This window comes from Nomia melanderi, chromosome 8 (genome assembly GCF_051020985.1).
Source record: "Nomia melanderi isolate GNS246 chromosome 8, iyNomMela1, whole genome shotgun sequence".
Lineage (NCBI taxonomy): Eukaryota > Metazoa > Arthropoda > Insecta > Hymenoptera > Halictidae > Nomia > Nomia melanderi.
In genome coordinates, this window is record NC_135006.1 from 14,587,501 (window position 1) to 14,612,325 (window position 24,825).

Genomic DNA, 24,825 nt, shown 5'->3' on the forward strand with positions numbered 1-24,825 from the left:
TATGCTAGAACATGGAAATAGGAGTACGATATGTACCCAAGATGGACTACTTTGGTAGGAGGGCAGTAGTGGCTGAGTCGGTAGCGCACTCGCTTTCCACCAAAATTGCCAGGGTTCGATTCTCGGTGATGAATAATTGACATTTCGCGATTTTATAAAAAAATTTACGATTTCATGTTTGTTGTATACATCGTTATAACTTTTCCATGATATATCAGTATCAAACAGTGATGTAAAAAAAAGTATTTGTAAAATCATGAGGAAATAATATTTCATCGAGACAAAATGGGCAATTTTTCGTATAATGAAAGTAGAATCGCGAATTGCTGAGAGCATAGAAAAATTCGTATGAAATATATTGATTTTCCATCAGAGAGGTGCATTTCCCATTGTGCACGCTGGGAAAAAGGAATTCCGTGAAAAATTTATGATGTTTTGTGTTATTCGTACATTGAACGAGGAAATTTCTATGGATAAATTGGAAGTTTATAAATGGGGGAAAGATAAGAATGTAATAAAAAGAAGGGAGAGAAATGTTCAAAATTTGGTGGTAAATTGGGAAACTTATCAACATCAAAGAAAAAATAACAAATGGTGATGAGGATAAAAAACAACAATAAAGAAGAAAAATGAAACAATACACATAATACAAAAACCACAATTCCAATATATACTTCAACGTCTCGGTCTGCGAACTGTAAAGAAGAAAGGCTTTCCAGAAATTCCGAATCCTACAGAAAGTACGCCGGGAATATATCATCTCCGAGAGTATACTCGATACGCGCAATATGTACCAGCGTAGTATCGGAAAATGAGAGAGAAAAATATATACTCCCCAGAAAACCTCTCTATGAGAGGAAATACTGAAGAGAAAGTGTATACAGGGGCGTGTGGTGTTTGGTGTATATTACCTTCTCCTTGTAGTTTTATGGAATGAGGAAAAAAAATTTATCTTCGAATTCCGAAGCCCGTTGAAGAAAATTCGAGTCTGGCTCCACCCGAGCTTCGTGAACTCGGTTTGCCTCGCACGGAAGGCAAACGAAATATTTATTCAAGCGCGAATATCAAGTGGAGTTCCGGTCGGCGAAATCATTCGGGATATCCCGCCAAAAACCCGTTGGCGGAAAAAAAAGCGAAACGCGCGAAGAATGAGAATACACACGAATATTCATACTAGATATGCAGATTCGTGCGGCGCGTTCGAATAGTTTCCGCGGGACGGCTCGCGAGATCAACATATTTCGTTGGCCTACAATCGAGAACTGGAGCACCGAATACTCGAATATCGGTGTGTCCGCGGCGGGATTTACGAGTGGGGACGTCGAAAACGAGCAGATTCCGCAACGCCCGCGAAATTTACGTTCGATCTCGCGGACCCGCGCGGATAAATCGTCGAAATTGCGGATGGAAAAACAGCTAGCCGGAAGAGTTTATTTCCCGAATTTATGCGAGCCCGCGACACAACTCGGTTAATACAAATTTAACATCGCCGTTCATAAACGCTCATAACGTACCGTCCAAATACAATGGCGAAAACCGTTAACTCCGACCACAAACGACGCACCCCTCTAATTAACATTCGCAAAAGTCTCGGTTAGCCTCGTTTCAATTTTCAACGAATGATTCATCGTGTCATGCATCGATCGTTGATTTTCCGTCATTGCGCTCCCCTCGGAAACATCGCGCGCAACATCGCTCAATATTAATAACGTGCTAGCGCAGATTCGCTATCCAAATTGTTATCGTGAAACGATAGTTCGTCGCAATGGAATTATTGGAAACACAATTCCATATTAATATCGAATCCAGCCGCAATTCCGTTGCTCTGATTATTAACCAGGTAAACTGAATGTTTCACTGCGAAAGAATTCCTAATAAGACAGGTATTTCAACGATTCAACTGTTACCGAGATCACTGTCTCTCAAGAAACAATTCTTAATAGTCAAAAGATCTCGTTAATTCAACTATTACCGTATTCATCCTCGAAGAATTCTTAATAGTAAACAAATTTCACGAATTAACCTGTCGACGTGACTGTCGCTTAACACTTTGACTGCCACATTACCGGGTGACATTATTTTTTACAGAAACCTGGACATTAATTTTCTTCATGACTTATCGAACGAACCGAATTTTGTTGAATATATGAGATATAAGAAAGATAATGGAGCAATTATTAAGAAGAATCTTAATTTCTCAGTTTCTGGTTAACGGAGAAAACTGTTTCGAGTTTATGAGAGTTTCGACGAGTGTTTGCATAGCAAAGTGTTAACGAAGAATTCGTTCACAAAAACATCTGTGTCATTACTTGATCTATCATCGACGTAGCCGTCGCTCAAACGGGAATCTCTTTAGACAGACGAAAATAAAAATGTCAGCCAGCGATTCTCTTCGCGTCGTCGGCGAGGGAAGCAAAGAACGGTTCTCCTTTTGTCCGTCGAAACAAAATGGTTCGACAGGCGGCCAAAGTGTCGGGAAAGGTGTCGATCGCTTCCGGTCGTTGGGCACCACGAAGTGAGAGGAGCCCGGTCCTCCATATTCAGGCACGCGTAAAGTAAAATGGCGGCGAGCCGTTTCGAGAGGGGACGAGAATTATTGTACGGTGGCGTGACCAAAAGGGAAAAAAATCAGTCCATGGCGTGGATTAAGTGGTCCTCGTCGAAGAAGAAAGCCAGCAGTCGCTCCACTCTCCCGTTTATCTTCGCGAGATACGGGGATCCTCGTCTGTTATTCGCCTAATTTATGATCCGTCCCGCTCGACAACGAAGGACGAAGACGCGGGGACTTAATTAATGGCTCGCGACGGGGCGGAGACGACTCCGCGACCGTTTAAAAATGGAGCTTCGCAGAGACAATGCTGCCCGAACAAAGGGGGAACATTTTCGTCTGTATCAATAATATATCTGAACTACTGATATATCTAATGAATTTTTACAGAAACAAGGGATTTCGTTTAGTAACACTCTATTTAATGTAGAAACTTTTTTTAGAAAAAAGTGAAATGTTCTGAGAAGAGACTTTAAGCTTTAAAATGAATCACGCTTGGTTCGTATATAATTCTCTTCGGAAAAATATGTCGCTGCAAATAACAATTTTGGTATAGTACTTAATACTCAAAACCAAAGAGAACATTTAACTCAACAAAGTACAAGTGTTTCCATCAAACATTCCTCAATAAATATTTTCATCTATTTTCAATATTTATCACTTACACTCTCATGAACCACACACGAATTATCACAAATGCAAAGGATAATAAATATTTTCATCTCCTTTCAATATTCATCACTTAAACTCTCATCAACCACCCACAAAATCATTACCAATCCAAAAGATAAATATTTTCGTCTCCTTTCAATATTCATCACTTAAACTCTCATTATCCACCCACAAAATCATTACCAATCCAAAAGATAAATATTTTCGTCTCCTTTCAATATTCATGAAATGACTCTCATCACCCACCCACAGATCATTACTAATCCAAAAGATAAGTGCCTCTTCGAAGACAGGAAGGGCAATCTTTAATGCATCGAGATGTCTTCCCCAGAAACTCAAGAAAGTCTCTCTTGAGCGTCGCGGAATAACTGTCAGCGATTGTCTCGCGTTCCCGTCGGGTCTGTCGTCGACGATTCCGTCGAAGACGATAATCATATTTCCGCGGAACGCAAATGCGAGCGAATCCTGCGGGGGCTGTTCCGGAACGGCGACGGTAAGATGCTGCACCGTCAGGAACACGTCCGAACGTTTTCTGCCGTCGACGGAGCCACTCGCGGCGCCGGTGTTCAAGGAATTAACGGTCTGTTGATTCAACTAAACCCCGGGAACGCGAGTAACGGACAGCGTCGACGGTCGTAACAACATTTACCGGGCTTCGCGCCGACCCGCGGCAAAGCGCACACAAAGGACTTAGATAAACGCGCTGTCTACACGACGATCTCCGAGTATTCTGCTCGTTCGCAACGTCTCTTTGACTATCACTATTATACTAGATTATATTATACGAGATGAAAAATAGGGCTTTCAAGTACGGAATCCTGAAAGTAGAATTGACGACTGCTTTTAGTTAACATTATACTAGATTATATTATACGAGATGAAAAATAGGAGTTTCAGGAACGGAATCCTGAAAGTAGAATTGACAACTGCTTTTAGTAAACATTATACTGGATTATATTATAGGAGATGAAAAATACGAGTTTCAAGAACGGAATCGGAGAAGTAGAAGTGAGGACAGGTGCTTTTAGTAAACATTGTAATTTTCTATGTAGTAACACGTGTTAGATATTTTGCCTTAATGCAGAATACAAGAATAATTTAAAAGTTGGCAATGAATATTTTATTTCCAATATTAGATTAATATCTATTTTATTTTCCAAGATATAAAATACATATTTTCCAAGATACATGTTTCTCCGTTAGACGAAATATAGTTGATAAATATTTAAAAAAACAATGCTTCTTTTTAAATATAAGATGAGTGAACATTTGCAAAAGTCAGTTCAACTGTTCAGTGGTTTCATTGTGAAATCAAGATTACGTCACGCCACTAATTATTTGTAAGTCTAATCACTTACTTCCCTCGATAAGACACCCCGTCCATTTTTACCCAGGCCAATTACTTATTGCCCAGAAAATAGACGCCCACTGTTATCTATTTCCAACGCAATCGATACGCGCTGTCTCGCACAAGCTAACAATGTAGCTTCATCGCAAATGTTTCTCTCGCAATGAAAATTCCGTTCCGGCCGCGTCGACGTTGAATCCGAGTGGAAAATCGCGCGATCGTCAACACGAGACAGCTTTATTTCATTTCGCCAGCTTCTCTTTGTCGCGGGCAAATTCGGTGGACAGATCGAACTCACTGCGATTCGTCTTCGATAATGTAGGAATAATCACCGGCTACGACTGACAGTCTTTTTACACGACTCGACAAACTGCGATTAAATTCAATCACGCTCTCCATTTATGAATGACTTGATGTACATTTGGAATATTACAGGTTCGTTGGGCTGAACTTAGACAAATGGACATTAGTAAAAATCAATGTTGCAGTGTTACTATAATTTAGTATAGTATTTAATAAAATATGGAAACAACATGGACAACACGTAAAAAGTTTTTTATATTTATACATTTATACATATATATAAATAAATACAACCTTGGCTATGTAGACGTATAGTATCATAAATAAATAGATAAATAAAATAAATTGAATTGAAATACATAAATAAGTAAATACATGAATTAAAATTAAAATTAAAATTAGCTAGACATATATAGGTGGACAATTGACATAGTTTATAAATTAACATAGCCCTCTCCTTCGCCATGTATGATAAAATAAAATGACATAGGATAACAGGATACAGTAAAATACGCAAGGTTGAATAAGTAGGTAAATAAATAACAGAAATAAATAAACATAGCGGATACAAATATAACAAAAATAAATAAGTGAATACATAAATAAATATACAAATAAATGAATAAATAATAAATAAAAAGTATAGCTAACATCAGTAAATAAATATATATTGAAAGCTAGCTATGTCGCACTACAATATATTCTGGAATATTCCAAATGACATGAACATTCACACACATGCATACCATCGTCATTCATCTACTACATACACGCACATTCTACATTACCCATACTTTCATCTATTGCATACACGCATATTCTACATTACCCATTCTTTCAACTATTGTACACACACATTTCACATTACTCAATCTTTCAACTATTGTACACACACATTCTACATTACCTATACTTTCATCTATTGTACACACACATTCTACATTACTCAATCTTTCAACTATTGTACACACACATTCTACATTACCCATACTTCCATCTATTGTACACATTCTACATTCACACACGCACATTCTACATTACCCATACTTCCATCTATTGTACACATTCTACATTCACACACGCACATTCTACATTACCCATACTTCCATCCATTGTACACACGCATTCCACGTTACCCACAATAATGAGATCGACCGGCGGCCGATCGCCGCGTCAAATAAAATTACGCTCGATGATCGCGCGTTCGGCCGGTCATTAATTTCCGCGGCGCGCCGGCCTCGGGTATCAACGAATCGGCGTTGTTTGAACGCGTCAAGGAAATTAGAAACACCGGGGATCTTCGCGCTACGGCCGCGTTCAACTGCCGAGACCGAACTCTCCCGTCGCCGAATTAATTTGTTTGCCCGCAATCCGGCGAACTCGGCTCCGTATTCACCCCGGGAAGCAATCCCGGGAATCATTTGGACACACCGAAATTGCCACTTTGCGGAATTGTCTCTTGGATGCTCGGTGTGCCTTCTGATTCGAGCCAAAGTAATTCTTCGATCATCCGTCTCGTGGTTTATGTAATTGAAAGCGCACTTTGGCGTTCGCAATCGGTTAGAATATGCTAGGCAACGGGTTAATCGTGTTTTCGTGTGGGAGAGATTGAATGGTGATTTATAATTTTGTAGGAAATACGGGGAACTTGATTCATTGCAACGCGGAACGGTTGTGTCGTTACGCGGAACGTTTCAGTGAAGGTTTAGGGGTGAATTTGTAACGTTGGATTTTAGATGGTGAATTTTGAGGTGGGAGGAGAAATTGTAGATTAGGGGTGATACAGTTTGCGCAGGAGTTATGGGAGAATTGGAATTGAGGAGAGAATTGAAAGAAGTATTAGAATAATAATTGAAGGGAGAATTGAAAGAATTGAAAGAATAATGAGAGGAAGAATTAGAGAAAGAATTGAAAGAAGCATTAAACTGATAATTAAAATAATTGTTAAAAGAAGGATTGAAAGAAGTATTAAAATAATTAAAATAATAATTATAGGAGAATTGACAGAATATCGAGAAGAGGAATTAGGGAAAGAATTGAAAGAAGCATTAAACTGATAATTTAAATAAATGTTAAAAGAAGAATTGAAAGAACTATTAAAATAATAATTAAAATAACAATTAAAAGAAGAATTGACAGAATATCGAAAAGAAGAATTATAGAAAGCATTAAAAGAAGCATTAAATTGATAATTAAAATAATAATTAAAAGAACAATAGACAGAATAACGAGAACGACTACAGACAAACTGAAAAGAAGCATTAAAATAATGAAGAATCAAACACTTAATTAAAAGGATTAAATTGATTTCTCTCGCATCTCTCAGCGTACAATAACCCTCAATAATTCCTCCCACGAAAACACGAGTCGAAATCAAACGAAAACATTCCATCAGATTTCCCGAGCGTGCCTCACCGTTCGACCAGCATTTTCGTGGACGGTCAAGATAAATGGTGCACGTCGTAGATACAGAAAACATTGGTCCGAATCAGAGCGAATGGAAAGAATATTCCCTCGTGCTCCCCGATGCGGAATTTCCCGTGAAATTCGAGTTCAATCTTTCGGAATCGCGCAAGTATTCTCGTAGAGGGAAAGATGGCTCCGGGTCACGGGGGGTCGGCTTCCGGTGTTCCATGTTTATCTCAATATTTATTAGCGTCCGTCCCCGACGGCAAGAAAACGGACCCGTCCGCCGGCGACGGAGGAGCCGGAGCACTTTGTTGATCCAATCGAATTCGCCGGTCGGTCGAGTGGCCGATCGATTCACCGTTAAAAGGATACCGCGGACCTTGCAGAATTTTCAAGCAAGGACGAGCCTTCTGCCAGCGATGCGCGGATTTCATCCCGTTTGCCCGTTACGCAACGTATTTTATTCTTTATCTTTTCACTGATGACTTTTCGTTAAATATGTTACTCGTTCGTTCGTTTTTCATCGCTGACGATTTTGTATGGGATACGTTACTCGTTCGTTTAGCTTTTATTCATGATGATCCCTTGTCGTTACATACTGCACTCGTTCAGCTTTTATTCACGATAGCTTTTTGTTGGATGGATTACTCGTTTGTTCTTCTTTCGGCGCTGATGTTTCATTCGATATGTTACTGGTTTGATCATTTTCTAGTGGAGAGATTGCTCGTTCGTTGATCTTTTGTTGCTGATAATTTTTTACTTGATTTTTACTTGATAACATTTACTTGATACATTGCTCGTTCGTTTACCTTTTATTTCTGATAATACTTTACTTGATACATTGCTCGTTCGTTTACCTTTTATTTCTGATAATTTTTTACTTGATACATTGCTCGTTCGTTTACCTTTTATTTCTGATAACGTTTTACTAGATACATATTTTATTCGATACATTACTAGTTCGACAATGTTTTATTCCTGGTAATTTTCTATTGGAGAGACTGCTCGTTCGTTGATCTTTTGTTGCTGAAAAAATTATTACTGGTTCGATTATGTTTTATTTCTGATAATTTTCTATTGTAAAGATTGCTCGTTCGTTAATCTTTTATTTCTGATAATTTTCTTATTAGATACATTGCTCGTTCGTTTAACTTTTATTCCTGGTGATCCCTTGTCGTTACATACTGCACTCGTTCAGCTTTTATTCACGATAGCTTTTTGTTGGATGGATTACTCGTTTGTTCTTCTTTCGGCGCTGATGTTTCATTCGATATGTTACTCGTTTGATCATTTTCTAGTGGAGAGATTGCTCGTTCGTTGATCTTTTGTTGCTGATAATTTTTTACTTGATTTTTACTTGATAACATTTACTTGATACATTGCTCGTTCGTTTACCTTTTATTTCTGATAATACTTTACTTGATACATTGCTCGTTCGTTTACCTTTTATTTCTGATAATTTTTTACTTGATACATTGCTCGTTCGTTTACCTTTTATTTCTGATAACGTTTTACTAGATACATATTTTATTCGATACATTACTAGTTCGACAATGTTTTATTCCTGGTAATTTTCTATTGGAGAGACTGCTCGTTCGTTGATCTTTTGTTGCTGAAAAAATTATTACTGGTTCGATTATGTTTTATTTCTGATAATTTTCTATTGTAAAGATTGCTCGTTCGTTAATCTTTTATTTCTGATAATTTTCTTATTAGATACATTGCTCGTTCGTTTAACTTTTATTCCTGGTGATCCCTTGTCATTACATACTGCACTCGTTCAGTTTTTATTCGCGATAGTTTTTTGTTGGCTGGATTACTCGTTTGTTCATCTATCGTTGCTGATGTTTTATTCGATACATTACTGGTTCGATCATGTTTTATTTCTGATCATTTTCCATTGGAGAGCTCGTTCGTTTACCTTTTATTCCCGACAGTGTTTTATTAGATACATTGCTCGTTCATTCTTTATTCCCGACGTTTTATTAGATACATTACTCTCCCACTTTTTATTCAAGATAATCATTAAACACACTACTCGTACCATTTTCCATCAGACAAACTACCCGTTCGCCCGTTAATGTTCCTCATCCGAAAAACTATCGTTCCAACAAACAACTTTCCCCATTAATTTACCGCGAAACTACCAAACAAAAGAAGCGAGAGTTCGCTCGGGGAACCGGCGGCGTTCGATTAGCTTCCTTTTTTAGTCGGCCGATTTTCGCTCGCGTCTCGAAAGCGCCGGTAAAGGGTTAGGCCGTCAAAGAGAGAGTTCCCAGAGGGACACGCGCGAAGAATGTAGTTCAGTTGGCCGTTTCAACGGAGGATCGACGTGGCGCAGCACTTTGTTGATTCAACCGAATCTCGGCCCGGTCGAGGGGAGTGAGGCCGGTCGATCGCCGCGTGTGCCGGCCCTCTCGCGCGCGTTTAAACGAGATTAGGACAAGGGCAAGCGGGAGGGTTAAGTAGTTTCCATTGTAAGGATGCTCCGCGACGTGACGACGTTTCTTTGCCATCACGGTCTCTTGCCACGCCTCTCTCTCTCTCTCTCTCTCTCTCTCTGTCACTCGCTCTTTCTCGCGCGACCTCGCGAAATCGCTTCGCGCTTAATCCGAGCGTTTTGAATTTTCCCCTTGTCCCTCGGGCCACTTTCACCGACGAATGCTTCGATTAGAACATAAATCAGTCCTCTTTAATAGTATAGTAGCTTTTGGAATATCTGTGAATATTATTCTAATTATTTATTTAGAATTATCCTGTTACTTCTTAACGCATTGCGTACAGCAATTTTCACTGAGGTCAGGTTATGTCACTGTACATAGGAAAACTCAGATATCATATTGTTATGCAGTATATTTGAAATAGCAAGCTAATAATTAACACTTAGCTGTGCAACTTCGCTGATTACCACAGCATTGAAAAAAATATAAAATTTAATTCGAATTGCTTATCTATGTAATATATTTTAAATAGATGATTCGAATGAAATTTTATATTTTTCTCAATGCTGTGGTAATCGGCGAAGTTGCATAGCTAAGTGTTATTTATTAGTTTTACGAGAGGATGTAGATTCTGTGCTGAATTCCAAGTGTTGTGTTGGTTCGTTCATTAATGATTAATTTCACAATTAAAAGTTTGGATAGTGTAGAATATTCGTTAACTATTAATTTCACGAAGTAAAGTAGTTAATGAATATTTATCAGCTATTCGTTTCGTCATGAAGTAATGTAGAGTATTCGGTAATTACTACCTTCACAAAGTAAAGTAACTAAAGTAGAATATTCATTAACCTCTAATCTCACAAAGCGAAGTAACTGAAGTAGAATATTCGTTAATCATTCATTTCATCATGAACTGATCTAGAGTATTCGGTAATTATTACCTTCACAAAGTAAAGTAACTAAAGTAGAATATTCATTAACCACTAATCTCACGAGGTAACTAAAGTAGAATATCCGTTGATCGTTAATTCCTTAGTGACTCTAATTCTCATTTCCAAAGTATCTATAATTAGCTCCCTATCGATCGCAATTAGCAGCAATATGTCCCAGAATTCCTCAGTTTTCTTCAAACGAAAGAAATCCTTGTACTCGCAACGAAATATTTCAGTCATTATAAAGAATCTTGACTTTCTAATTTCTACTTTATTAAGAAAATTATTTTCACCGCATACGTATTCCGACGAGTGTTTGTCAGTCAACGTGTTAAACAACAGAAAAGAAGGAAAATATACCCTGATCTCTTGCTATTCAAGTAATTAACACTAGAACTACCGTACCAGTCGAAATGACTGGTTTCGATTCTTCTGTTCAGCAATTATTGATCTTTTCAAAGTAATCGAATATTCGAAATGATTTTGAAAATAAATAGTTTCACTTCAGCACTATAACGAATGTCTGAAGACACTGAAAATAATCTACTGTTACAATTTCAATAGGAATTGCATATTAATCCCATTAAACGCTCGGTAGTTCCAATATTAAATCATTCGTTCGCAACTTAGTCTTCCAAACATGAACGTTTCGTCTCGCCGAGATGACGTTCGTCCGCAAAGGGTTAAAACTACGATGCTACATATTTATACAACAACATTACACGTGTTGTTCGTACCGCAGTTTTATCAGCCACTGTCGCAGTTTGTTCCATATTATACAGCGATCGATCTCGTTATAGGACATCGGCCGATGCATGCATTCTCGCGTAAATCCAACGGTTGCCAATAATCGGCACCTGACTCCCGGCGTAATAAAGTCGAGAGACGAATAATGTCGTCGGCGACGACGACGACGACGACGGTGGTGCTGGTCCCGCCGCGATTTATCGCCTCTCCCGGCGAGCGGCGAAATTGGGACGCAGACCAACCGGGACACGCCCGGCATTGTTGCCATTGCTTTTAAGCTCCTCGCCGCGCGTTCATCCGCTTTTTCATCCGCGCTCCACCCGTGTGTTTGTAGATCGCCGTGGAATTCCGAGCTTCCCGGCTTCTCCGGGAAATTATATTTTCCCGGGTTCGAGTAAATCTTTCGCGGCTCCTCGGTACGATAAATTCTTTCTCCCCCCACCACCGTTGGCGTCTTCTTTTATCAAGAGCTTCGGAGATGCTCGGGAAACTGAATTGTTGCTTGCGTTTAGAGATTTCTCCACTGTAGAATGTGTATTCTGTTTGTTGGGTACACTAATGGCTGAAGGAATTGTTGAAGATTCATAGAGTGGTATGGAGGGTAAGTGGAAATTCACTGTAATTTGAGTTGAGATTAAGAAAGTTGATACAATTCAATTGGAAGAATCGATGTTGATATATTAGATCAGTCAGGAATTAGTAGCTTAATGGTTCGTGAATTTATAGGAACAGAGGGAGGAAAACCTAATCTAATGCATCAAACATAATTCTTTTGATAATAAAAACTGGAAAATTATCCACGAAACAAGGAAGAAAAGATAACATTTATATCAACGTGTTAAAACCACTTTTGCCTATTACAATCCTCAAAAACAGAGAACATAATGGAACACAAACTACGTATCTAACTTAATCCACGAAAAATAACTTTCTTTTGACAATAAAAACTTACCTCACCTCTTACCTTTCTTTACCTAAATAATTTTCTTCTGACAATAAAAACTTACCTCTTACCTTTCCTTACCTAAATAATTTTCTTTTAACAATAAAAACTTACCTCACCTCTTACCTTTCTTTACCTAAATAATTTTCTTTTAACAATAAAAACTTACCTCACCTCTTACCTTTCTTTACCTAAATAATTTTCTTTTAACAATAAAAACTTACCTCTTACCATTCTTTTGACAATAAAATTACCCACGAAACAAGAAAGAAAACGAAACGAAACGACGTCGACCCATTTTCATCGGACTCTGGTCGGGGAAACACGATGCCCGACAGTTCCGCAACATTTTCGGGGATGGCTCGGCCAGGAAAAGGGGTGGCCGCCGGTTCTCCGCGTACCAGGGTGCATCGAACCCGAACTGGATAATCGCAGCGTCGTTAATTCCCGTCGCGAAGTCGCCGGGCGAACGTCGTGCCGGCTCCCGGTCTGCCAGCGCTTGGCAAATGTCCTCAAGAGTTCGATCTCTCGAATTCCGCCCGCTTGTCGCGGACCCTTTCGCCCCCTGCACCCTGGCCCGTTGTTCCAATTGCTCCCCGGATGCTCCTATCTGGCTCGAATCGTTCGCGGTTGCCGTCCTTTGACCCGATTCCCTCCAGCAACTGAATCTTAGAACCCTTTCGAGATGCATCTCGCCCCCAAACGCTGAAAACTTGCGAAGATTCGAGAGATTCTGCCGCGAGATCCTCGGGAACTCGATGTTAACCCCTTCCACTTGAAAGATGCCCTCCAGTCGCCATTTGATTTGACCCAAGAACATTGTAGAATTGAAAATACAGTATTAAATTTTATATAATGTACGCATGGAACGTCGAAATAAAATAGTTCTGTCGCTTAATTTATGCAAGGTGTTTCTTCATGTTAATTGCAAAAATATCATTGACATTTCGTCAGAAAATAGTGAATATTTATTGAGAAAAATATTCTTTGATTTGACTCAAGAACGTTGTAGAATTGAAAATTAAGTATTAAATTTTATATAATGTACGCATGGAACGTCGAAATAAAATAGTTCTGTCGCTTAATTTATGCAAGGTGTTTCTTCATGTTAATTGCAAAAATATCATTGACATTTCGTCAGAAAATAATGAATATTTATTGAGAAAAATATTCTCGTTGTTCATTGGAATTAACCTACATATGTAACGTAGCTAATAATTTTATGATACAGATTCTTAAATGGCAGGCCAACGATGGAGGGTTGACGTTCATTAATTATAATTAGGAAATTATAATTGGAAATTATAATTATAACGATGGAGGATTGATGTTCATTAATTACAATTACAATGCACCGAATTATAGTTAATTATAGTTCACCGAAAACATCAAGAAACGATATCAAAATATATGAAATTAAAAGAAAACTTTAATATAACATCGCGGTTACTATTATTATTATTATATATATTGAAAAGGTGGATCAGTAATCGAGAATTAATCACTCACACTCATTCTTACGTTCACTCTTCTTAAAAATACCTTAACCTACGCTAAAAATTCTAGATACTACGTAACATAATATTTTATTTAAAAATATACTATATAACTATATCAGTACAGTTCATAAGCAAAATATCACCGAAACGTTCCGTGGCGTTGACACGAGAAAGTTTCCCGTTTGATCTTCGCCGAATTACCAGGGAACATTATTCGGAATTGGTTTCGCGGTTCCAGTGGCGGATCAGCGGAATAAAATTCGACGAAGGAAACCGGCGGCCGACGGGGTGTAACTTTCGGGGTTGGCGGGTGTTCGTTTCGGGCCAAAATCAATTAAGTGTTTGCGGGAGACGTGCTCGCAAATTAATCGCGTTCCAGGCCCGTCTTGGCGAAGTTCTGCCACTTAGGATAAACTCGTCTGCGAAAGCCCCGGTATCCGAGTGTTTACATCGCCGGCGTTGTCGGCGGCGTTCCCTTCGGATGACGGTGAACACTTGATGGCATCCACCAATCACGTAACCGCGTCGAGATTACATTTTCATTTATTCCTAGGAGAGATGTATTGTGGATGGTATATGGATATAGTATGTGAAAGATATATTTTAATTAGTATCGTGCATCAGTGTTTGGAAGTCATTGAAATTTTACTTATTTAGATATTAAGAGATTTGTATGAACATGATAACAATAATATAATAATAATATAATAATAATAATAATAATAATATTGATAATAATTGATAATAATTCATAATTGTATCGATAAAATTAGAATTCATTCAGAAACTAGAGTTAGTTTGACTATCGAGCAATTTTTGTATCACGATCGTTACGAATAATCATAGGAAAGGTTGCTAATTACCAATTAATCTATGGAAAGTTATATGCCTATGACCCAGAGTCATAGAACCGAAGGAAATTGCATTTACGAACCATAGATTTCGAAAACAAAGGTCAAACGACGAAACAGAAAGAAATATAATATCATTATTGCATAATATCATTAATGCATGGTAATATTTTCATTATTAGGTTGCATTATTCCTAATATAAACACGTTTTCAAGTTTTCATCATTTAATTCAGTAAACCACACTAATTCGGTTTGTTCATACGTCACCGGTGACTCCCACAGCATCCAACGTACTGACGCTAAAACTACGAGACGGGTCAGATGACCCATGCCTGATGTCATTTTGCAATTATTAGAAAGGCAACGAATGTCTATCTGAGAAATTATTAAATTCATTTAGCACCACGCAAATTGAATTGTAAATCAATTCCGAACAGATGCGCTCTCGGAGTTTCTCGAAATTTTCAAAAGTCAGTTGGACTCCTCGGTAGTTTTAGCGTTAAATAAAAAATCTCCCTCAATCATCAAGTCTTCATCTCTTCCTCTACAGGAGTGTATCCCTTGATGTTGATTAATTGCACGAAAGAATTGATAATAATTAAATAAATAATTTCAATCGCTTCAACATACAAATCTCTTAACATCTAAATAAGTAAAATTTCAATGACTTCCAAACACCGATGCACGATGCTAATTAAAATACATCTCTCGCGTACCATATTCATATACCATCCACAATACATCTTTCCCACGAATAAATGAAAACGTAATCTCGACGCGGTTACGTCGCTGCTCGAATTCCTCTCTGCCTCAAACTGACGAGAAGAAAGTCGCGAGACGCGAAGTCCCGTAGAAAAATCCATCGCCGCGACAGCATGTTTATCGAATAATATCGACGCGATACGTTGCACGGCTCGTAATTGGCTCGACCGCGATTGCGCCCCCATTTTCCGTCGCTTTTAACGGGCGGCTCCGCGGAGCCGCAGAGAGACACAGCCGGAGAGGGCATAATGGAAGGAGCAAACACGATTAAAATAATTAGGCAGCCGTGGAGCACCCGATGCAGCTCGCCGAGCCGGGGACCGACTAAATACGGGTTCCGGTTAAATGGTTACCGCGACACCGCGACTCCACGCGAACGAAACCCCGTCATTATAGTTAATTATCGGTCGACCGTGCCGCGCCGCGCCGCGCCGCGCCGCCTCCTGTCTCCTTCGGATAAACTTCGGATAGCCGACGCTAACTCCACGTTAGGGGTGGCTCGATTACCCCGGGCGATATCACCCGCTCGGTTTGCTCGGCTAACTCGCGACGACGGTCAACGGGAACACCGTAACTTCGAGGAATCCTCGGACTAACTACTTTGTCATTAACGCGTTCCCTGGCGGACCGTTTTTTGAAGACTTTCCGTATTGTTTCGTTTCTGGAGATCATTAACAAAGCAGTAAATTTATTTTCTTAGGAATTAGTTTAACAAGTACCTGGCTGAACGTTACTCTAACGAGCGAGTCGCATCCTCGCGCATAATATTTTTTTAGGATGTCTATGTTAGTCTAAAATAAAACATTTTAGTTGAGATATATTTAATATTATATTTATGTCGTAAGTTTGAATATAATCAGGAAGGAATATTACGGTGAACTTTGTTAAAACAAACACAAATGTGGTTTATCCATACAATTATTACAGAATGTTGCAACTTTTACGGTACAGTTTCTTGTCGACTGGGAACCGCATTTTTAACGTTGAAACAGCAGTAAAAAGATGCTTAAGATTGAAATGCCAATAATTGACTGGGTAATGAATTTTTAAAAAATTCTTCATTTCACGATGATAATACCAAATGGCTTGAACGGAAATGAACGACCGAGAATCGCCTCTCGACTGCAAAGGGTTAACTCAACCCTTTGCGGACGAAGATCGTTGAAAGTATGCAAAACCTTTTGAAAATTCCGCTGAATTAAACACCGAATGCTTGAATCATAGGGAACAAGGGAACTGTGTACTAATTTCTTGCGGTTCGAATAGTCCAATCGTTTGTTCACAACTGGGTGTTCCAAACGTGGAAGTTTGATCTCAGCAAAATGCCGACATTCGTCCGCGAAGGGTTAAAACTCTGTCCTCGGTTCAATCATTCTACCTCGATTGGATTTTCGACGTTTCCTGTAGCTCGCTTTATAACTGTTACTGAAAAAATCGAAAAGTCCGGTACAGTTTATGTTAACACTAGGTTCACGAGCGTTTGTTGTACACGTCATATTTGTGGAAACTGGATTGTGGAAACTGGAGATTTGATAGTGATTGGGGTACATGTCAGTGTGATCGCATCGATCAGAATCGGCGTGAACATTTGCAAAATGATATTTCTACAATCCATTATGCGTCGATTCGACGCGTTCCGTGAACCTAGCGTTAACAAACCCAATATCCGTGAAACTGGTTTCCGCGTCTAGTGTTAACATCAATTGTACGTTCATTAATTGAAGTCTTAATTCACATTACTCCAGTGATTGAACACACTTTTGATAGTAATCGGGGTACATGTCGGTGCGATCGCGTCGATCAGAATCGGCGTGAACATTTACAAAATAATATTTCTAAAATCCGTCGATTCGACGCGTTCCGTGAACCTACCGTTAAATCCGACCACGTTGGTGTCCCGATGCTGCTAAATAAATAAGCCACGCTGCGAAGAGAGGAATCGAGCGTCTAACGGCGATCCCACGCATCGTCCAGGAAATTAGCGTATCTGGGAAACGTCAGCGGACGCGTGGCATCTCGAACATTCATTTCGACTCGTTAAATAGATTCCGCGGCCGGCCCATTGTCGTTGTTAGACGTCCTAACGAAGGATGAGTGGCGGAGGCCAGCTCACAAAGGGACAAAGCAACAAATCAGCGAGTTAATATTGACCGGCCTAGTTTTTCGAATGATACTCGGCCGTCTCGACTGTGTTCGTTCGGCACCGCGCCCCCCGGCCCCTACTCGTGTGTTTCGAACATCGAGCTCTGCCCTCCTGTAATTGCCGTGCGCCCTTTGACCTCGCGATCTCCTCGAGGATCTCGTTATCATTCCGATCGAACGACCGTCGCGAGCATCCGAGACCTCCGCGCCTGGAATTCAACGAATACAAAGTGTTTTCAACACTTTGCGAAGTCCGTTAATTGGCTTGTCGATCGCGAGTAATTAACAGTGGACGAGCCGTTAAGGTTACGTTGATTTCGAACGGAGGATGCGAGAATGATATAATGAAATTCGTACTTTCAGTTTGAAGTGATGGAGGTTTGAAGTGATAATGATGGGGAGTTGATGGAGCTTTGGAGTAATGAAGAATGATGAAGAGTTGATGGAGGTTTAAAGTAATTAGGAATTATGAAGGAATGATTGAGCAATGAAGTAGTGAAGGAGAATGGAGAATTGATAGAGCTTTGAGGTAATGAAGAATGATGAAGGAATGATAGAGGTTTAAAGTAATTAGGAATGATGGAGGAATGATAGAGCTTTAAAGCAATTAGGAATGATGAAAGAATGATAGAGCTTTAAGGTAATAAAAAATGACGAAGAAATGATACAGCTTTGAAGTAGTGAAGAATAATGAAGAATTGATAGAGCTTTAAAGTAATGAAGAATGATAAAGGAATGATAGAGCTTTAAATTAATAAAAAATTATGAAGAAATGATTGAGCTTTAAAGTAATTAGGAATGATGAAGGGAATGATAGAGCTTTAAAGTAATAAACAATGTTGAAGAAATGATAGAGCTTTAAAGCAATAAAAAATTATGAAGAAATGATAGAGCATTAAAGTAATAAAGAATGATAAAGAAATGATAGAGCTTTAAAGTAATAAACAATGATAAGGAAATTTTGGATCTTTAAATTAATAAACAATGCTAAAGAAATAATAAAGCTTCAAACTAAAAAATAAACACTGAAGTGCAATCCACTACATTCAATATTACCATTTCCACTTTGAACTCAATTTCAATCTCGAGATTTCAACCTTCATCTCTCAAAAACAGGTACACGCAATTTTCCATAGCTAAATTCTACTCTCTACTCAATTCCATCACATTCCCAAAATCCAGTTACATCAACCATTAGAAACCATCGTTAACCAACTATAAAAATTTTCCGGAAACCGATAGATCAACGTCAAAGGATACAAAAACATGAAAAGATACATCCAGCTCGACACACGTGAACCCGGAAGCCAGTACTAAAACTCTTTTCGTGAATTACATCCCGGTAACGCGGCGTATAAACGGAGATATCCGGCCATCGATCGCCAGAACGAAAAAGTCCCCTATCGCGAAGTTCTCCGCGCTGCGCTCGGCTGGCCGCGAGCGAGCGCAACTTTCCTCGTTTTCTGGTGAGTTCCCGGTGAAAGAGAGGAGCGACTCGGTCTATTTCTTCGCCGGCCCGCTTTCTTCCGCGCGGAGGAAGCCCCGAAGTTCGATTGACGAACGACGCGTCAAAGATCGATCGCGTTTCCGGGTCGCCACGCGCCACCGAGCCGAAATTCCCCAGTTTCGGCGGCGCTCTTCTTCCCTTCCGCTGTGACACAGTTCGGACGCGGCCGGGCGGCCTGTGCCTTTCGCTCGTCGCGCGGGGAACACCCTTTGGAATCTTTCTTTCTCGAGCGCGGCACGACAGGGAAGAATAACGAGCGAACAGGAATCTCCGCGAAATCCTCGGAACGCCGGGACGGCTTCTTTAACGCTGGAACCGCCGAGCTTTAACCGTTTGCACTCGAGAGGTGGATTCTCAGTCGTCATCCGATTCGACGCAATGAAATTAGAAAATTTAATAAGGCGGAGTGGGGTGAGTGCACCCCAGTTTTTAGTAAGTTTGACTTTCAACCTCTGTATCTTTAATTTGTTTTATGATACTTTATTATTTATTGAAATCAATGAATACTTGAGGTAATACGCTTTGATTAACATTGATGGAAACGCGAAGTTCACTTCTATATTTTTATCTTTTATGGAAATTGTAAAGATCCAACAACTGTGCACTTTGTATGTTACGAGGCAAGAGTATAACTATTGATGTGTTTGCTATAAAGTCATTTTTACCGCATTCAAATATGTCGTCTCGGTTTGGAGTAAAGCAAATAAGTAAAGTAAATAAATAAATGCAAAGGAACTAGTGAAATGAAGTCCTAATATAGAAAGATCTGAAATATATTAATAGTAATGGTACAATGTTAAATGTTACAAAATGATATTTTTTAACAAAAAGCTTTGTTCCTCAATTTACCTGTGATTTCTCTCTGAATTCATTTAAGAAAAACCATCGCCTTTGTCTAGTTAGAAAATGTTAGGAATTGCTGACGAAATAGTTCTGAGTGCAAAGGGTTAATAGCGTTAATATGCAGTCCTACAAATTGTAATTAATAATAACCTATTATACAAAACTTGATATCATATATAACACTTTCTCATTTTGTTATATCAAATCAAATGAGTCACCATTTCGAGTGCAAACAGTGAAGCCTAAAACTTTCAATTTTCCATTTCACTGAATAAAGTTAAGAATTTTTGTAAAAGTTCTGTACTTTCGATATCTTCGTGACTTGGGAATCTTGAAATTTAGTTTTCTTAACATTGTATTATATAATATACTTTGGAGCAATAATTGTATCGATTAAATTTCTTCTTCAAATGATCAATTCTACAGAGAATTGCTTCCTTATAAAAACTTCATGACTTAGAAACCTTGAAATTTATTTTTCTTAACATTATATTATATAATATACTTTGGAGCAATAATTGTATCGATTAAGTTTCTTCTTCAAACGATCAATTCTCCAGAAATTGTTTCCCTCTAGAAAAGAGAAGAAAATTCATCAAAGCTTTTTGTACAATTTCTCCATAGAATTTCCGTTTCCCAATAATTCCGAAGGATATAGGTCATTTTGAGTAACACGATAGTACGTAGCGTTAACGTTCGACGCGTCTGACTACACGCGCGTCATTTTCTACTTAGGCCGGTGCGATCAAACGCAGAGCACACCTCCGCGATGTCCGCTAATGAATGTCATCGTTACCGGATCCACCGATCGCGTTCAATTAATTTACGCAAATGATGCTCCATTGTTTCGTTCCTGTACAGCCGCATATCGAACGAGGTTAATTCTATTACTCGCAAATTAATTTATGTTCGCCCGGTTGATATTTCCGTACGAGATCCGCCTTCGCCGGAGATATTTCGTTGTTTAATGGCCATCCGCGTCGGTGCACGAGCAAACATTTGGGGATCGAATTATAGCATCGCGATTACTCGATGATTTCCCTAGGACACCGACGATCCTGCGAAATAAAATAGTTCTGTCACTTAATTTATGCAAGGTATTCCTTTATGTTACTCGTAAAACATATCATTGACATTTCATCGGAACATAATGAATATTTCTTGAGAAAAATATTCTCGAGTGCAAAGGGTTAACTGTAGGAAATGTCGAAAATTCAATTGAAGAGAAATGATCGAACTGAGTTGAAAAGAATCGAGAAGAATCTGAAGTGAAGATTTGAAAATAGCGTTGACACTAGGTTTACGGGAGTTTATTGTACAGTTGATATTCGTTGATTTAGATTTTGGAAATTGTAGATGCAGAAGTAGACTGTAGAAAAAACCGATTGAAACATTTACCAAATAATGTTTATAAAATTCAATCTGCGTCATATTGACGCGTTCGGTAAACCTAGTGTTGAACAGGTTCTCTTTCACGCTGCGCGGAAGAGAAGACTCCGTCTACTGGCGTCCCAATTTTCCCACGAGTTTCCCGCGGTCTCCTGGCAAGTTCCGCGGGACGTCACCGCGTCGCCAACGAGGTCGGCCGTGAGGAAGACGTCCCGGCGAAATGTCGGGCGCGGAATTCACGAGCAGAGCGGCCGGATTGAGACGTGCTTACACGTAATTCGTTATTGCGGCCGGAGGAATACGGGGCCGCGGAAACGGCTGGGCGTCGATTCGACGGCGAGGCACGTCGGGACGCCTCTGCGGACTCCGGTTGCCGTTGCCGCAGCCGTTCCGCGTCGATCGATCGATGTATCAATCCGTGGAACGCACCGATTTCTCTGAACATCTTCTACATCGTGGAAATTTCGTCGAAGTTCAGTTTTGATTCTTCGCTCGTTCTCGTTGCGTTTGAAACGAATTTACTCTAATTTTGTCTCTGATGAATGTGGGTTGAGAAGTTAATTTGTTGTGTAATATTAGTTAGTCGATCGATCGATGTATCAATTTGTGGAACGCACTGATTTCCCTGAACATCTTCTACATCGTAGAAATTTCATCGAAGTTCAGTTTTGATTCTTCGCTCGTTCTCGTTGCGTTTGAAACAAATTTTAGTTTGTCTTTAATGAATCTGGAATCAGAAGTTAATTTCTTGTGTGATATTAATTAGAATGTTTGAATGTTCGATGATAAATAATGAGAGGAACGAGGACTTTAATTTTGGCTTGATAATTGACTTGTTTCAATTGTATTTAAGAATATATAGAACGAAAAAAGCCTTTGATGTGTTATTAATTAGAATGTTTGAAGTGTTGGGTGAACGATAAATAATAAATAGAACGAAAATTTTGAGTTTATTTGAGTGGAAAACGAGACTCACAGAAATGTGAAATGTGGGATTCCATATTGACTCGAACTACTAAGAATTTAGTTAATAGCATAAAAATGAAGAATCAGAAATTTTCAAGTTAGATACAATCTCGTCTTAAGAAATGACTAGTTCTAGAAATAAATTTTACAGAAGATAAATATTATATAGTTACTAACAGTAAATAAATCGAATGAAAGTTTCGAAAGATGTCTGACGAAACGTCGACTCGAACTACTAGTAAATCCATTACCACTATCACTGAAGTATCTCTATGAAAAATATTCGAATAAACTATCGTATTTCAAGTTATCTTGAAAGTAGTAACGAAGTTGCACCGTCGAGAACGTCCGCCGTATCATCGACTCGGACTACTGACAATCGACGAATTAACCATGCCAGCTCCAATTTAACTTCCAGACTGGCGGACGGTAAATAAAGGGCCGAAAAGCATACCGGGAAACCTGTGTAATCTTGTAAATTGGATACAAATCCGATCTACCCGGAAACTCTACCAAATTCGCGTTCGAATCGAATAAAACCGATTTCTATTCGCTAACCAGGATTGGAAGCTGCCGACTCGCCTCTCCCGGCGACTATTAAAACTTTTCAGCTGGACCGGTACTCGTTTCCGACGTCGTATTTCTATTAAAACTTCGCCGCCTTATTAAGACGGTATTAGCACTGCCGAATAGTCAAATTGTCTTCGTCAAATTTTACCGTAGGAAACCTCGAGTGTAGATGTCGAGATGTACTATTTAGATTTTGGGATTTTTAGTGGAATTTATTCTTTAGATTTTGAGATCTTTATTGTAATTTATTCTTTAGATTCTGAGATATTCACTGCAATTTATTCTTAGGATTTTGAGGTTTTTATTGCAATTTATTCTTTAGATTCAGAGATCTTCACTGCTATTTATTCTTTAGATTTTGAAATCTTCAATGAAATTTATTCTTTAGATTTTGAGATTTTTATTGCAATTTATTCTTTAGATTCTCAGATCTTCACTGCAATCTATTCTTTAGATTCTGAAATCTTCAATGAAATTTATTCTTTAGATTTTGAGGTTTGTATTGCAATTTATTCTTTAGATTCTGAGATCTTCACTGCAATGTATTTTTTAGATTCTAAGATCGTCATTATCATTTATTCTTTAGATTTTGAGGTTTTTATTGCAATTTATTCTTTAGATTTCAAGACCTTCACTAAGATTACTCATTGAAATTCCAATTGACTTACAATTCAACGTGCCTACTAAACCGATTCCTTCACTAATCTCTCAGATATCCATTAATCTTTTAATAATTCAGAAAGTAGAATCCAAGACTTGCTCGAATTGACCCATTCGGTAGTTAAAATCAATGGAGGCTGAATAAGAGATTGTCTACGAGTCGAGTGCAATTATCCAATAGTCGTGGTATTCCACGTTTCAGCAATAAAGAACCTAGACTATCAAGCGAGGAACATTTCCCGAGGTAATAATACATGGAAATTCTCTGTTCATTGTTACAGGCGATGGCGGCGGCGCCGGCAGAGACAGCGATCCCATGGTGGGCGGCGGGAACGCCGAGAAGAAGACGGGATACGAGACCAATCTCTTCCTTTACAGTGTAAGTAGCTCTTCCCTCGAATAATGCCGACAAACGAGTCGAGCGGATTAATCTGAAATCTCTCTGACAATTCCGTGGAGCTCTGTTTATACTGTCGTCAACATCGACGAGCTACTTAGGAGGAACATCTGGAACATTAGTAAAATTAACGACGAACAATGTTGCAATTAGCTTGTCAATGTTATAGTGATCCCGGACGAGCCCCCAAGTTTATAGTGGGGCTACTATTATTATAGACATTGAAAAGGTGGATCTTCAGTGGAAAGAGAATTAGGAAACAATATATATGTATTTAATGAGATAAAGAAACAATATGGACAACACGTAAAAATACAACTTAATACCATAAAGTACCAGTCGAAATGACTGGCTTCGATTTTTTTGTTTAGCAATTATTGATACCCTCGAAGCATTGAATATTCGAAACGATTTTGAAAATAAATAGTTTCATTTCAGAACTATAATGAATGTCTGAAGAAACTGAAAGTATTGTTACAATTTTTATAGGAATTGTATATTAATCGTATTAAATGCTCGTAGTTCTAGTGTTAATTAACAGGAAGAAAGGAAGTTGCGTGCTGATCTCTCGCTGTTTGAGTAATTCAATCATTTGTGCGCGACTTATCAATCTTTATAGACGAAGATTCTCTGAAATATACGAAACCTCAGCAAAAATTAAATTACATATAAATTACTTAACACTAGAACTACCGTACCAGTCGCAATGACTGGCTTCAATTATTTGTTTAGCAATTATTAATATCTTCGAAGCATTGGATATTCGAAACGATTTTAGAAATAAGTAATTTCATTTCAGTACTATAATGAATATCTAAAGAAACTGAAAATATTGTTACAATTTTTATAGGAATTGCATATCATTCGTATTAAATGCTCGGTAGTTCCAGTGTT

At 38.8% G+C, this 24,825-nt stretch overlaps 1 protein-coding gene across 15 annotated transcripts in view; it reads left to right on the forward strand.

Moving 5' to 3' along the window:
• kcc (solute carrier family 12 member kcc) overlaps positions 1-24,825 on the forward strand; it is a 209,700-nt gene that overhangs the window by 163,947 nt on the left and 20,928 nt on the right. For all 15 annotated transcript variants that reach the window (XM_076370242.1, XM_031969492.2, XM_031969494.2 and 12 more), the window contains one exon: positions 23,816-23,913. In XM_076370242.1, the coding sequence (XP_076226357.1) occupies positions 23,816-23,913 (98 nt within the window). The remainder of the gene's footprint in view (positions 1-23,815; positions 23,914-24,825) is intronic.